The sequence below is a fragment of the Mastigoproctus giganteus genome, chromosome 7 (assembly GCF_048544385.1).
Source record: "Mastigoproctus giganteus isolate SK-2022 chromosome 7, ASM4854438v1, whole genome shotgun sequence".
Classification (NCBI taxonomy): domain Eukaryota; kingdom Metazoa; phylum Arthropoda; class Arachnida; order Uropygi; family Thelyphonidae; genus Mastigoproctus; species Mastigoproctus giganteus.
Window position 1 is genome coordinate 69,197,577 of NC_143581.1, and position 17,084 is coordinate 69,214,660.

Here is a 17,084-nt window from a genome sequence, read left to right on the forward strand (position 1 = left end):
AAACTGGACTTTGAGATGGTGTTGAAACAAGCGCACCAACTATCCAAAGACATGGTCTGCATGCCTATCGGCCCAAGAAGAAGCCTCTGTTGACCCAATAAATGAGGAAGAAGCAACTTGCTGGGCTAAAACGCATCTTTCATGGACAAAAGATCAATGGGACACTGTCATCTTGAAAAGATTTTTCACATCGTATAAATAAGTCACAACTAGGTTGTCAGCTTTTATATATCTCTGGGCACCTACTTGCCCTCCAATTAGAGGCCAAATAGCTCTGAAATGGTGTTGTCTGGATGGTGGTACCCAAATGAGAATAAATAACAGCAGACTTCTCCAATGGGGAAGTGTTACTTATTCAATGTATATGAGGAAGGCAACTCATTATGAAGGATTACACAATATGAGAAGTTATAATAATAACTAATGTACAAACTTCAGCTTGTCTTAAAAATTCAACTATGTAGCAATGATGCAATTGCAATAACATAGCCTAAATTTTTCATAGTTTGCAGCTTTCTGCCTAAAAATTTTATGAACTTAATGATAATTCTTTTCTAAACAGCTCTTCTAAACATTCTTACATAAGGAATTTATTTCTGGTTTCATTCTGTTATGTTATGTTTCTAATAGGGAATTCAATAACAATCAAGCAAAATGAGATAATATTTAGATTTAAATTATTTTTTAATTATTTTTATTTGTTTTAACAATACAAAAATAAAACTGACAAAACTAATTGGAAAAAAAAAAATTTGCATACCTTCAACAGATTATCAAATTCTGGTTTCATATTGGTCAAATGTCGCAATATAGGAAACAGATTCAATGCCGTAGAAAAATCATGCTTAGCGACACATTTTTTTACACGAGAAATTAGTGTCTGCAAATAAAATTTTTACACAACATATATCTCACAAAATGAAATCTATAAACCAAAAGAATTCTATACAGTTTATCCTGCTATAATGTGTAACAAATTCTAAAAAAAATGGTGCACGGTACAAACACGTATTATTCATGCATATACATTCATAACAGTCAGAGATAGGTTTCATAAAAGCTATAAATTGTCAATACTTACCCCAATTTTATCAATACATATTACACCATACAGTAGAAAATATGTGGAGGTCCAATTACACCATGATCGGTAAATAACATATTAAAACTCAAATGCTATTAAGAAATAAAACATATGTAAGAAATACTGTTACATTTTAATGGCTAAATTTTTGTTCAGGGGTGGGGGTCTTCTTGTTCTGTACTTCTTATACTTTTTTTTTATTATTATTATTATTATTAAGAATTAATGTAAGGTTAGTTGTCTAGCTTGGGTTTTTTTTTCCACCTCTCTTCTAAAGTACACCCATAATCATTTATCAAATCATCCAAATTTTCTTTTGAATGTACAGCAGCTTCTTTCAAATGTACCACTAGATTCATGATGTCAAACTTTTTACACATCAAACGTGTTGTAGGATGGCATAATACATCAGACTGTGTTGTATATATCTCACAAAATGAAATCCATAAACTGTAATATTAACAGACTACATAAAAATTTCAAATAAGAGATTAATAATTTCTAAAGAATTTCTAGATAATGTAAAATTTTTAATGTTTATGCTGAGCTACATCCTCTGATATTAAATTAATAATATTTTCCTAAACAGGAAAAGTTTCTTTTATTTTTTTGCAACAACCCCTATAAAATCCTAAGTATTGAGCCTGTCTGGAGAAACTAAGAAACCTATAGCATGATTAAAGCTGCCAAAGATGTGACACGTTAATGGCACCATTCTGCCATCTTTTATTTATGGTATACCAACACAGTCAAAAAAACACAACTACTAGTGGTGTAAGAAAATCCTACAAAGATTCAAGAACATCTCTACAGTAATACGGCTTGTGCACATAGTTTAGAAGATTTCTGTAATTTAGTATGTTTTGAGAGAGAGAGAGAGAGAATCTTTATTGCAACCTAAGAAAAAGATGTTAGGGAGAACTTAATGTTGCAACCGACCCGTCAGGGCATGCAGGCCAGGGGTTAACAATGCCAAGACATATAATGTGAAGTAAACTTAAAAAAAAAAAAAGCTCAGTCCAACTGATGTCACTGCATGGAAAGCACCTTCTTTCCATATCTTGTGAATTTGTTAAGATCAGCACCAAGATAGTAGACCTGAGAGAGAGAGAGCATCTGGAAAGGGAGGAACCGATCTGTCATGAAAAGTCTCGAATTCTGTGCGGCCAGTCAAGGGGTTGTCCAGCAGCATGTATCCCATATGGATGGCTAGGAGATAAATCCAGCAACCATTTTCACTGTGACAACAAATCTCTGGGAATCAGTAAGCTCAGAGAGATGAGGAACCCCCATTGCATTTGCTAATGCTGTTGTTCTAGCTTGTGGTGGCAGATTGGATTTCTGATTGCCCATTTCAGTAGCCAATATTCAGATGCAATGAGATGCTTTTTAGTCATTTGGATGGCTGAGGCCCACACTTCTGACGTGTACATTAAAGGTGGGTATATAATTATTCTGATATATTTCTTGATTATTTTGCGATCTTTAATGTGCAAAGATTTTGTTTTGTTGTCCAACAAAGACTAGAAGCCCATGAGGTGAGTTTATCCAGCTGCATATTAAAACAGAGTTTAGTGTCAAACATTAAAACGGAGTTTAGGGTCAAACATGGGCAGTTTTCCGAACCACCTAACACTGCCTCGACAGCATCAGCAAATATTCTTGCACCCTTTCGATTTAAGTGTATTCCATCCCTGTAGAAGCAGTCTCTCCTAGTAGCAAACACAGACCATGCTGAAAACAATTCTACTCCGTGAGCCTTGCACAATCTCTCCTGGGCCAAATTGATTGACAATTAAGTATAATTTAATTAACAATGGAATTTAATAAGATTAATAAATTTTATTGATTAATTGATAATACTATACTAATCTAACAGATTTCTAATATAGTGCTACATAATTCACTATTTAGTTTTACATTTAAATCTTACACTAATGAAGTTCGGGGTTTACATTATTACACCAAAGTCAGAATGTGAAGTAACAATGTGGATTTGGATGTTACCAAAAGTGGGAGCAATCACAGAAAGATTGGTCTTCAGAGAGAACATCATCATCTTGGTCTTCCGGGAATTGATTGTCAGGCCAAATTGCTGTATAAAGGATGCAATTTCCAAAAGACTATTATTGGTAGTGATAAGGTTGGGACTGGGGCAAGAATCTTAAGGACATCTGCATAGGAGATGATTTTTTGGTTATTCTGCACCAGTGGGATGATAATAGCTGTTATTCTGCACCAGAGAGGATACCCCCCCTGTGGTACTCCAGCCATAACAGTCCTCCAATAGCATCTTCCTCCAGTGTCAAGTTGCAATAACCTCTTGCTAAGGAGAGCAGATAGAAAGCACAGCATGTCTCCATTGATGTTGTAGTATGATTGTAACAACCACAAAAGAGAAGGGACATTCACAGCAAACCCAGCCTCAATATCTATGAAAGTTATGGCAAGTTCGTGATTACTCTCGAATGCTGCTAGTATGGCATTTGTGATGGTAAGGAGATTTGTAGTCATCGATTGCTGTGAGAAAGCATAGTGAATCTGGGAAGGCTTATCTGTGAGTATTTGTTTGGCAAGGGCTGGTAGCAGCATTTTTTCCAATAACTTCAGAAGTGTTGAGGCTTTATAGATTGGGCAGTAATGTTTAATTAGCGATGGGTTACGGATCTTACGGATCCTGACAGTACAGCTGATCCACTTAAGCGGAAAGGAGTGGATCTTCATGGTGTCATTGTAGATAGACAGCAGTGGTTGAATAATAAAAAGGCTGAGGCAGTTCACGATGAATTGGGGAACATTATCAGCTCCTGCAACAGTGGTGGGAGCCAATAAGTTGATGGCATTTATAAGTTGAGGTGAAGTGAAATTATAGCTGTGAAGGATATCCAAATAAGACATGATCTGGCATGTCAAGTTTTGAGGGTAGCACACTTGATGATTGAAATCTCGTAATGTGGTCCATCCATTGGTCAGGATCAGGTCGGGGGGTGATTTTAACCTTCTTGGAGGCGGAAAAGTTTGAAACAGTATTAATCCAGTTTGTAAGAACGGTTGTTGCAAGCAACCTCACACCATTCGAGGACATGCCAAGGAATGAGTGTAGTAGCCATAAGGCATTTTTCAGTATTTAGAAAATTGGGTTGATAATTATGTATGCTTTACTCCGCTTATAAACAGATTCATGTGACTTACGAACAGTCTCTCTGCATGGAGGCAGTAAAATTTGCGAAACAAGAGAGTCATGATCGGAGTTAAAAGATGTTTCGGCGGTGGGGGGACAATGTGCATTATGTGGATGAGAACATAAGGTCGAGCTGGTTGGTTGTTTGGGTGGGTGGGTGGGTTTTATTGGCGCATTAGCAACTAAGACTATATGCACCAAAACCTGCTCATAAAAAAGTAAAACTTTCAGTGGCCTAATGAATTAGGTCACTAAGTTAAAATATAAAAACAAGTATAAAATGTAAAAGACAAATATCAATAAAGAAGTAACAATAACAAGGTAGATTTTTTAAATGCAAGTAAAAGGTTTATTGATTTTAGAAATGGTGTCAATCTTATTACATACACTATGAAAGTTTTGATACGTGAGAATGAAAAAATCTGTGAAGGGAACCTTCTTTCTGATGGCAGGATGCACTTTCATTGCTGGGGATCGATATGACCTCTTAGTGAAAAGAGTTTTAACAGGAAAGGATACAGGGGTTTCGCACTCTTCCTGCTGCCTAATGTCAAATAAGGATGCACACTTAAATGAGTTGGGGAATTCGTAGCAACTGGTGGGTAGCAATTTAATTCCTACCTGGAGCTTCTGTTTGATTGGTAGAGTGGGGAGTTTTGGAATATTTTTACTTTCGAACGTAGGGGCCAGATTTGAGGATTCAGCAAGCTCTCACAGCGGCAATGGTTACAAGTGACCTGAAAAGAGCTGTATGTGGGGTGTTTGACCTTTATCCAGACAAACTTGTACATTGCATTTTCTTAGAACATATTCCCAGAGCTCATCTACAGTGGTAGATGGGTCTAGTTTTGTAATGAATAATTTCTCCGACAAAGGTGTTGATTTAAGGCTCGAGAACCTATCAGTTCCAAGAATGAATCGAGTCGTCCTTTGTGAGGGTTGATCTGTCTCTTTACTTGCATTTAGGCTGCATGGCGGGATACTTGAGCTATAAAAAGTGGGGTTGAGTGGTATAATGACTCAGGATTTGGCCTTGTGATTCTGTTTTCAGTGGGGATATGGAATGCCCCTTATTCCATACTGGGGTTGAAAGGAAGGTTGGTTCTGATGAGCAAAGGCTTCACTGTGTGGCAGAGATTCAACTGTAGGGTCAGGTGCATGTTAGTAAGAGGTTGCAGTCTGTCTTCGTAACTGAGGGATGAGATCTCCTCCTATGTTAGAATGGGTTATGGACACTGGTGAGCTGTGAATATTTTAACAATGGGCTCGCACTTTTGCCGACTTTTTTTTTTTTTTGAGGTGAAACATCCTTTGGGGGGGGCTACCTACCGAGTAATTCTGATTGGTTACGGGACTGACATCCTCTGCAGTGTCAGCCAGAGGCACTTCCCAAGCTCACACCACTAGTCTGTGCAAAGCACTCATAGCAGCATGATTCTAGTGCGTGACGCAATTTTCGTGACCAGTACGATATCTCGAGTTCTAATGTTTTACAATTTTTGAATAGTATGACAACACAATCATACTTCCTGCAGTTACTACTGCAGTAAGTATGATTGCAAGTATTTGTCATATGACTGCAAAAACACAAAGATCTGTCAACAGTTTCTTTTTTCGTATCGCATTTTCGTATACGCAGCTGTTCAGGGCACCTAACAATGGAATGTTAGGTGCCCCGAACATCTGCATATGTCATTTCAACTAAGATCAGGTACCTCAATTGACGCTGTTTTCAGACACATTTAGATATGTTGCAGTAGCAAATATACATCTCTTACTTTAGTTATCATAAATCCCTTTTATATTAAGTTCCTGTTAACCCTTCGACATATCTTCCATCATGCAGTGTGACTAATGACTTTTGAGGTTATGATGGACATCATGGTGAAATCCGATCTTCCTTACATTTTGAGGGTACAGCTCTAAAACGATGTTCACAGGCCGGCCAATAGTTAGTACACCAGACCGAACCTATTGGTAATTCTTTAGGAGGCTTCTGGATCGGTTAGTATAATCTTGCTAGCTTTACTCTGCCAGATAGTGACTAGAGGGAGTCCGAGAAGTATGTATGGGGGGGGGGGCATTATCGAGATCACGTTATGTCAAGGAACTCGGTATATTCTTAGCATATGTACGCCATATCCAAAAATTTCATTACTTCACACAGCATGTCTCCCCCCACCTTTTTCTTACTATTGAATACACCATGAATTGTCAAACTAATAGAGTAAGCTTATCTGATCTAAACCTCCTAAACACTTCCTAGTTCATTTCACAAACATAAATGGTCTCAGTTCTAATCTCAACGATGTCTGTTTCCACTTGCAGTCTGCCAAACCCCGTGTACTTTTTCTAGCAGAATCTAAGTTATTGGTTGGTTCAACTACTGCTCATCTCAGTTGCCCAAATTATTCGATGTATGATTCCTTTTGACACAAAGGTGGTACGTGTGTATATGTCCATTCCGATATTCCCTGTCAGAGACTTGGTAATTTGGAATCTCCTCTTTTCGATCTTCTCTGGCTTAAAATCTCTCTACCTCATTCTGTCAAATTCATCTGTTGTCTCTACCTTTCTCCCAACTCCACTAATCACTTGGAGCTCTTTGACTTCCTCTCTTTGCAACTTGACTTTCTCCAGTCCAACTTTCCTAACAGTGAGGAAATTTTCCTTGGTGATTTTAATGTTCACAACTCCAGCTGGCTTCGATTTTCTAGTCACACTGATCCAGCTGGTCGAGATACTGAGGCTTTTGCAATTACTAATGACCTTGCAAAGATTGTTCATTTACCTACAAGAATACTGTACAATCCTAACCATACAGCCAAAATGCTTGATCTTTTTCTCACAAACAACCCTTCTAAGTACACGGTCGAAGTGAGTGGTCCTTTAGGCACCTCAGATAACAACTTGGCGATTGTCTCTTCTCCAATGGAGCCTTTATCTCATGGCTATTCCCAACCTTGTGTCTGTTTGGCATTCCATTTTGCCAGAATGCAAAATGGAATGACCTACTAGATTTCTTTTCTTCTTTTCCTTGGTCTGATTACTGTTTCAAAACTTCTGATGTCAACGTTTGCTCAGATGGTGTCAGTGAAATTATTCTTGTAAGAATGGAATCCTTTATTCTGCACTCCACTTTAAAATCTTGTCCTTTATCTAAACCTTGGTTTTCCAATAAATGTGCTAAGGCTGTTCGAGAGAAGCATGTTGCATATCATAATTGGCTTGTTTGAAATTCTTCAGTTTCATTTTCTGCCTACACCAAAGCTCGCAACAACTGTAAAGCATTTATTAATCAGTCTAAACTAGATTTTGAACAGGCTAAGAGTAGAAAACTTGCTTCTTTCCCTAATGGTAGCCAAGCATTCTGGCCACAACTTTTGCCCATTTCTGCTCCCACTTCTGTCAAAACCAGATGGTTCTATTGTCACTCAGCCAAGGATAAAGCTGACCTGCTAGCATCCCATTTTTCTTCCAACTCATGTATTAATGAGCTTGATAAAACAGCTCCCACAATTCCCAACATGCTCCATTCAATGCCTCCTGTGGTCTTCCGTCAAAAGGATGTCAGAAGGATTTTGACAAATCTTGATGCTAAGAAAGCTCCAGGTCCTGATGGTATTTCTCCACTTATTCTCAAAACTTGTGCTCCTGAACTTACTCCTGTTTTTTGCCGCTTTTTTTTTCACTTTCTTATTCCAAAGTTGTTTTTCCTTCTGCTTCAAAATTTGCTCGTATCCAGCCAGTTCCTAAAAAGGGTGACAAATTCCTACCATCCAATTATTGTCCCATTGCAATTACTTCTACTCTTTCTAAAGTAATGGAGAAATCAATTAACCATCAACTCAAACAACCTAGAAACCTTCTGTCTGATCAACGATCGGCAGTACGGATTTCGTCAGTGTCGATTTACTGGTGATATTCTGGCTTATGTTACCGATTTATGGACAAATTCAATTGAAACATTTGGTGATCAAGCAGTTGATCTTGACAACTCAAAGACTTTCAATCATATTTGGCATAAAGTCTTCTAAACAAGCTTCCATCTTATGGTTTGCCAACTGTTTTTTGTAATTGGTTATCCAGTTTTCTCTCTGATTGCTCACTGAGGGTGACGTTAGATGTCTCTCTCCCTTCTAACTTCTCCACCAGCTGGTGTCTCCCAAGGTTAGATGCTTCCTCTGCATCTAAAAAACTTGGTTTTCTCTTTCTCTCTCTGCGTTACTTTTCTTCCAAACAGCTGTTCACTCTGTACAAATTGCAAATCCTCCCTACCATGGAATATTATTCCCACATCTGGGGATAATATCCCCCAAAACCTCTCTCAGGCTTGTAGATTCCATTCAGAAGAATGGCAGTTAGGTTAATTAATGACTCCTCTCTAACAGTCTCTCCACTGACTGTCTCATAGACATACTGTTTCTGCTGCATGCCATTTCTACAGGTAATTCCATGGGCACTGTTCTTCTGAATTGGCTTCTATAATTCCTGCACTCTCTTTCAAAACAGTCTGAACATGTATCGCCACCAACCAACATCCATTTACTGTCCAACTTCAAACTCACAGAACCAACTTTTCATCTTCCTCATTTTTAGGCCTGACATAGCCGAGTGGTTAGGAGCGAGAGTGCATAGCACGCGTTCCTTGAGTGGACCGTCTTTCAAGCTCATGACTACTAAATACAATAAATATTTGTATTGACAATTTATTGTAAACTCTACTGACTTTGTTGTCGTGCTGGAGTATGAACAGAAAATTTAATTTTATTCATTCAACTGCCATTTTCTGGAACAACCTTCCCTCAAACGTATTTCCTGAAAATTACAGCCTACAGAGGTTAAAGTCTAATGTCAACAAATATCTTCTTTTGTCTTCTCAACCTCCAACCCAAGCACGGTACTAATTATTATAGGTTCTAATAGCTCCTGTGTTTGGAGTTTTCATAAAAAAAAAAAAAAAAAAAATATTGTCTTCCAGAAATTATGGAAATTTGTGAATGATCGATAAAATATTTAAAATGCAAAAGCTCTTATTTCTTAATCAATATATACAAATGAAAAAAAAAAATCTAAAAAAAACACGAAGGATGTTTCACATAAAACCATTACCGTTACATAAAACCATTTTTTTTTTTTACAACTAGGGAATTATAATTTTGTTCATGATAAAAATTTTAATATTACGAATAAAAAAATAAAATGAAATATTTCTCATATCATAAATAACAAAAACTATCACTAAAAATTTCACAATATAAAAAATATTACATAAAAAACAAACTATTCTAGAAAAGGTACACAAAAATCACAGATTACATGAAAAAAAAAAAATTATTAGACAAATATTCAATAAAAATTTATTCTAAAAATGCCATATACAATTTACTTCTTTATTAATATTTGTTGTCAATCTTCTGCTTTGCTCAATAGCTGAGCGATGATTACAGACGAATCATTTCATGTGATGATCCAGATAAAATTGAAACAATGGTTTTCCATTTAGATGTATGATCATCATAACATGCAACGTGTTTAATTGTCAACATTATTCATTCATTCACACAATATTATTCATTATGCTGAAAGCTCGCTCATCTTCACACTGCTAATTGCAATGGTTTGAAAGATATTTCTGGCTTTCTTAATTGAAAAGGGAATTTCACTCGATTTTAAAGATAAATTGTCTTTGACAAAATCCTCTAAAATCATTAATTTTTATTTCATATTTTATTAGAAAACAAATTTCTTATTTGGTTTTCACCGTCTTGCCACCGAGACGAAAGTTAGCATTAGCATTATTGTGGAAAATAAATTTTGGAAAAAGGATGTTTTACACTGTTTATGTGCTAAAAATAATGTAAATAATATCTAAATAAAGACTGATTTATTCTGCTTATATCCCACCACACACCCATATATAAAAAAATATAGCATTAGCAAAGGCACATGATGCAAGACAGCAAGCTTACATAGCATCAGCCAAAAAAAAAAAAAAAAAAACACCCTTATTAATATCAAATTACTGTTGACACAGAGCAAAACAGAGACAGAATAAATTAAGGAAGGTTTACTAATAGGAAACACATACATATATTAGATTAGTTACATAAAAAGTTTTCGGTTAATGTTGTTAACCTTCCTCAGTCAAACTGACAGTTGTTATTTTTTTTGTTATTTGGTTTTTTTTTTAGGAGCATTAGCAACTAAGGCCATATTGCTCCGGGATATACGGTGGTCATTCCATGACCTTTCCGCATTTTCCATATTTGGTGGTGACGGGCTCGAACCCCGGTCTAATCAAGAAGTGTGTGCTACGCACTGCTGCTCCTTCCCACCTGGCTACGGAGGCGCCAAACTGACAGTTAAGAGTGGAACATGAGGGCGTGTATTGCCAATCATGTACGTGGACTGCGTGATTAATTGTTGTATGTTGAAGCCTGTAGCTGTGATGAATATGAACATTGCCAGCGTTTGTCATTAATCAAAATGGTTGCTTCGATGATAGGGTGGACACGACATCCACCGCTCCTGTTGACTGAGGTATTAGAGCATGTGATGTTCAACGACTCCAACCAGGTGCGACGTCAGCAGTGGCGGGACCTATCCACAATCACGACATCAGTGTGGGTCAATGTTGTGGTGGGTGCCCAAACGTGTTCGGCAATAGCTGAGTTTTCCACATCTGCTAAGCAGATTGCTCTTTCGTGTTCTGAAGGACATTTTTCAAGCCACCTCCCAGTTTCCCCAATGTAGCAGCTAGTGCAGTCACGGCAAGAGATGCGGTAGACTAGACCACTTTGTAGTAAGGTGGGAACTGGTGTTTTCACTTTAGAGATGAGGGATCGTAACTTTCTGCCTGGGAGTTGTACACATTTTATCCCATGTGATTTTAGGACCCAAGAAACCTGTTGTGATAGGTTAGGGTTGTATGGGATAAAGGAACACGTTTTATTCCATAGAACGAATTGTTTTATCCTTAAAGGATAATAACTTATCCTTTAAGGATAAAACAATGCATTTAATAACTTGTCACAAGGTAATTTTTAAAATGTTTTCTTACTTTCGGTTAATGACAAACGCTGGCAACGTCCACATGCATCACAGCCACAGGCTTCAACATCCAACAATTAATCACACAGTCCATGTACATGATTGGAAATACATACCCTCATGTTCCACTCTTAACTGTCAGTTTGACTGAGGAGGGTTAACAACATTAACCGAAAGCTTTTGTATGTAACTAATCTAATATATGTATGTGTTTCCTATTATTAAACCTGTCTTCATTTATTCTGTCTCCGTTTTGCTGTGTGTCAAAATGTAATTCAATATTAATAATGAATCCAGAGTGCACAGGCCTCTTTAATCATAATCAAAAAACACCTTTATTTCGCCTATCCACTCGCTCCAAATGTTTGTCTAGTTCTGCCTTGAATCTATTAAAGCTATCAACTTCTACGACAGATGGAAGTTTGTTCCAGCAATTAATCACCCGCTGGCTAAAGGCAAACTTCTGCACATCCATCCTACAACTGTCCTTCCTCAATTTGAATTTATACCCTCTCAGGCAATTATTCTGAGCAAGAGGAAGAATCCCATCAGCATTCAGCATGCTCAAACCATTCAAGGCTTTATACACCTCAATCAGATCACCTTGCAGGTGCCTAGTCTCCAGACACCGTAATTTGCAAAACTTAAACCTTTCTTTGTAAGAACAATCCTTTGTTCCATTCACTAATTTTGTTGCCCTTCTCTGTAATCGTTCCAACAGCTCTAGATCATTCTTAAAATTAGGCCTCCAGACCTGCATACAGTACTCAAGGTGTGGCCTAACCATTGCTTTATATATAGAGTGCTTTCATATTTCACGATTTTCAGTAGAATATGTTTAAAATTTCTTTCAATGGTATCATTATTTTCTTTATTTAATTTAAAATCACTCTGTTGCATTAATAATTTATCCTTTAAGGGTAAAACAATGCATTTAATAACTGGTCACAAGGTAATTTTTAAAATGTGTTCTTACTTTCGGTATTGATTCCTTCAAATTCTTTCGACTTCAACATGCTCTCAATTTTAGCTTCATAATTTCCTTCAGAATTTTTCAAATTAGCAATAGCATTGATAGTTGGAATAACTAATTTATTTGCTTTTACAATTATTGTGTAAAGCTTCTGAAAGGTAAGAGAGCTCCTGCAGGATGTCGATCATTAGTGCTAAATGGTTAAGAAATTCCAGATTTAAAAGTCGATTTAATAATCCGGAATATTTAACTTTTGATTAATTCCCTTAACCCGCAATTACCATCCACAAGCTACAAGCTGCTCATCGTAGCCCAAACACAAGACCGATCTTTATAGTTTCCACATCAAGTTCTTTAGCAATCATCCTTAATTCGCACTGGTTTTTTGGAAATTGGTGATATAATGCATACGGTTTTTTTTTTTAATTATTGCCTGTTGCCATTATATTTTAGAACATTGTGAAAGCCTCGACGAAATTTCAAAATCTCCCAACATTTAATCTTTGTAAAGTTTATATAATATCTTAGTTGCCTCAATTCCCCACCTCTATGTTGCTACTGTCACTAGTTCTTTGAATACTGTGCAAAATGTCGGAATCACATGGATATTCAGCTACTGTGACCAAGTAAACATAGACAGGAGAAATTCACTGGAAGGCGTGGATCACTCACTTCTCCGAAAAACATATACCTGTTGACCAGAGGCTATTAACCATGTGAGGAATCTTCTTAATCCTCTGACTGGCTATGGAATGTATATTGACTAGTGCGACTTCTCGATATGTAACTGCATAGGTTTTACGGACACCACTAACATTGTGAAACGGTGATCCCTTTCACCCTTAATTTGCACTTCCTTTCACCCTTAATTTGCTATAAAGAAGTTGGTTAACCAGAGGTCCAACTGTAATTAAATCAAAAATGAAGCAATTTTAAAATACATAACTGGTTGATTGCAGAATTAAAATGGTGGAAACGGAGACCAGCTCGCTCCACCGTAGTTTCAGCTCTGGATACTCAATAATTGCATTCAGGATTTCATTTGCAAAATAAATGATCGTCCCAACAATGGGCTCGCAAATTTTCAAAAAAAAAATAACAATAGGCTCTCATGAGCCCACTACAGCTCACTACTGGTTATGGAGAAACTGTGTAGGGCTAGTTGCAATTCTGGAATGCTGCAAGCTTGATTTTTCTAACATGGTGTGCATTCCTGTTGTGGGTTTTTTGCTCCTTTTTGATTGCTTGTCCATGATTTTCAGATGATTAGACCTGTTTGGGATTGGCCAGGTTGATTTCAAACCTACATCAGTCCATTGATCACCTGGAACTTGGGAGTAGTTCACTGGCCTATCTGTGGAGGTGGGAGAGCATGTTGGTTTGACATTATGTTGCTTTATTTTCGGTAGATATTATTTTGCTTACATTTATACCTGTCTAGAAAAGCTTAGTTACTAGTTTTCCATGACTCAGGTATAAGAGAGTGCTAGTTACCAACATGATTGCTTAAAATTTTTATTTCTGCTGTTAAAACAGTAATTACTGAAATCCACTCATTCTGGAAAATCTACAATTTTGAAGTGATAGCCATTTTCCTCATTTCTTGGTCCCAAGAAAGTAATGCTCATCAAGGTTCATAACAGTACTCCTGACCTGAAGAATACATCAATGGGGCAAGTTTTTATATGTATATATATATTTTTTTATATATATATTTTAATATTTTAAATTTGTTCCCCCACTCTTTTCTGTCCTCCCAGTCAGTCTCCATTCTTCAATTTCCTCTTTTCCATAGCTGCCCTCACTCTCTCCATCCATGTGCTTCTAAGTCTTCCTCTCCTTTTCCTTCTAGGGGGTATCCATTCCATTTCTTTTTTTAGGTAGTCTCTCTTCCCCCATTCTCATGTTATGAAAATCAAGATGTTGCAGCATGACATAATAGATCCCATCTGGTCCAGTGGCACCATTATGAGCTGTTTTAATGGCATGCAAAAGTTTGGAATATTGTAGAGGGCAGTTTGGAAGTTAATAGAAGGCTGTTCTCTGTTTTTAATTCACTGGAAAGACGTAGTATAAGCTGATGTTGCTGAGATTTCAGCAAAAGTATGTATTGCCCAAAGCATTAGCTATATCTGAGGGACAAGATAAATCTCGCCCATTCAGGAAAGGACTGGAGAAGGTATGGTTGGAAACTTACCAGAAAGCTGTATAATTTTTTTCCAAATTAATTTTCTGTCAGTGTTTCTGTTAATTGTTGATGCAAAACGGGTCCAGGATTCTTTTTTTGGCTTGTCTTTGTATGAAACGTCCTTTTGCCTTTAATTTCTTATAATTTATCAGATTGGCTGTGATTGGATATTGCCGAAACAAAGGCAATATCCAATCACAACCATAGGTCACAACCATAAAACAATAAAAAAACAATTAGCAGTCACCCGTTTATTGGGCTTTTCTGTTAGTGCAATCTATCATAAATGGATAGTAAACTCGAACTTATTGAATTTGCAACAGCTGGAATTCTGTGGGTTATTACGGTGAAATGTGTTTACACTTCCATAGAATCTTCAATCATATAAAAAAATTAGTTTTCAGAATATTCTCTTCATTCCTATTTTTAAAGCTTCGTAAATTGTTACTCCATTCTCACTTGCGTGTATCATGTTACTTGCAATTTGTGTGTGCCATGTTCTTTGTTATTGATTGCTTATCTTTTTTACTGTTTTAAATTTTAATCACCACCCACAAATGTCACTGAATAGAAATGTCAACTAGTTAGTATGTACATATTACAGTACGTATTAATTATTCCGATTATCACGTATCATTTAATTTTTTAATTGGTAAGGTAATAAAGGGTAAATTTGTGCCTAATATATCTTTACTTTTATAGCCTGTGGATAATATTCCTCTTATTTTTGCTAATTAGAATCGCTGTTTAACAGAATTAAAATTCAATTCACAAACGTAATCACAATGACCGGCGCTTACTACTCATCGTATGGTGGATGGTACTTTACATGATTTGATTGTACAATGAACCAATTGTAAAGTGGGGTCCATGTGAAACTTTGGATAATTGGGGCAGCCGCTTAATCAGGCCAAAATGCACTAGTCCCGATGTGTCTCAAATAACCGGAATCGACTGTATTTGAGTTTGTAATACGGGGTGTGGTAGCACTCATTGGAGGAGGAGATGCCACTCGTATCATCAGAGAAGTATTATTTGCTTGGTCTGAGAGTTTTGGTTGTTGTTTACGTACATTTGGTTGTTCTTAAGAGAGTACAGTTCTAGCCCAATCAGAAAGTGATTTATTAGTAGGAACTGTGACATCAGTTTGAGTAGAGACTGTTTGGTATTTTTTTTTACTGCATTAGCATAGGAAATATTTTTGTTCATAGTAGGTGCAACTAGTCTTCTCGCTTCTTGGTAACTGACTTTGTTCTCAACTTTGTATTTTACTATTTTTTTCTCAGTTTTCCATTTTTCACAAGTTCTGGAATATGCAGAGTGATCACCTTTGCAATTTGGGCAGGTCATTTTTATAGCTGTACAGTCATTTTGTATGTGGTTTGAGGACCCACAGTTGGGGCAGACAAGAACTCCTCTGCATACAGTTCATGAGTGGTCATATTTTTGGCATTTATAACATCGTAAAGGATTGGGAATATACAGGCGAATGCAGCATAGTAAATAACCTGCTTTTACAGACGGGTAAGTTAGGGGTATCGAAGGTGAGAATAATGCTTCTGGTAGGTATAAGTTGATTGTCTTTTTTAGTCATTATTCGTTTTGCTTCAATTACATTTTGTCCCTGCAGCTCTTGGGTTATTTCTTTCTCAATAACATTTAATAGGTCCCAACTGGATACGACACCCTTAGATGAATTTAGGATTGCGTGAGGAGATATTTTTACTGGAATGCCAGCAAAGTTTGTAATCTGTACGAGTTTCTCTGAATGTCTGTGGTTCGTAGTTTCCACTAATATGTCTTCTGACTGCAGCCTCTTAACAGTCTTAGGCGATCCTGCAATACCTTTGAGATGTTTTTGAATTATAAAGGGAGACAGTTTTCTCATAGCCTGGCTAGTGAGGGAGTGGAAAATCAGAAATGATGGGCAGGGTTGCTCCATCCGATCAGTCTTCTGTCTCTTTGTATTATTATTTCCTATGTCTTGATTAGAGTCGTGATCAACGTAAGTTTCTGTCTTTGAGCTCGAAGGCTCTAATGGTGGATAAGTATTTTAATCCATGTTGGCTTCCTTTTGGCCCTGGGGGTTTGTCTTTACCATTCAGGTTACTAGCTCCATCACAGAGAGGTAGGAGCAGTGCCACGAGGTAACCAAGTGGCTATTAGTTGTATTAGTGATAAAGGAAAAAGAAACAGAAAGGTGTCTTTCCTTTCTGGGCCTTTGCCTACTTCTTGTAGAACAAAAGAGCTACTGAAATATAAAATGAGGAAAACGGTATTCAGAAATAAACAGAATATATAATGGCAAAAGCTCTTTAGATAGCTCGCTTTGAAAAACGCACTGAGATCCCTTAGTCATGAAACACTTGGCACTCTGCGCCCACATACCTTATATTTCTTTGTATTCTCATAAGGATTTATTAGAGATTATTTGCTAACAATTTCTTATAATCATTTGTCTTTTCTCTAACCATCTCTTTAAATTCTTGGGTCCATCGTGGTGGACCAAGAAGTTAAATTAAATTTCCTGTCTTTACATACCCCCCCCCATATACTTCTTTTGCAGTTTTCACTTAACTTCTCTTAAATTTTTGCTATTCTTTAT

At 36.9% G+C, this 17,084-nt stretch overlaps 1 protein-coding gene across 2 annotated transcripts in view; it reads right to left on the reverse strand.

Annotated features, from left to right (window-relative positions):
- The window catches only part of Exo70 (exocyst complex component 7), a 340,721-nt gene that overhangs the window by 123,665 nt on the left and 199,972 nt on the right, over window positions 1–17,084 (reverse strand). For both annotated transcript variants that reach the window (XM_090377714.1, XM_090377715.1), the window contains one exon: window positions 761–880. In XM_090377714.1, the coding sequence (XP_090233840.1) occupies window positions 761–880 (120 nt within the window). The remainder of the gene's footprint in view (window positions 1–760; window positions 881–17,084) is intronic.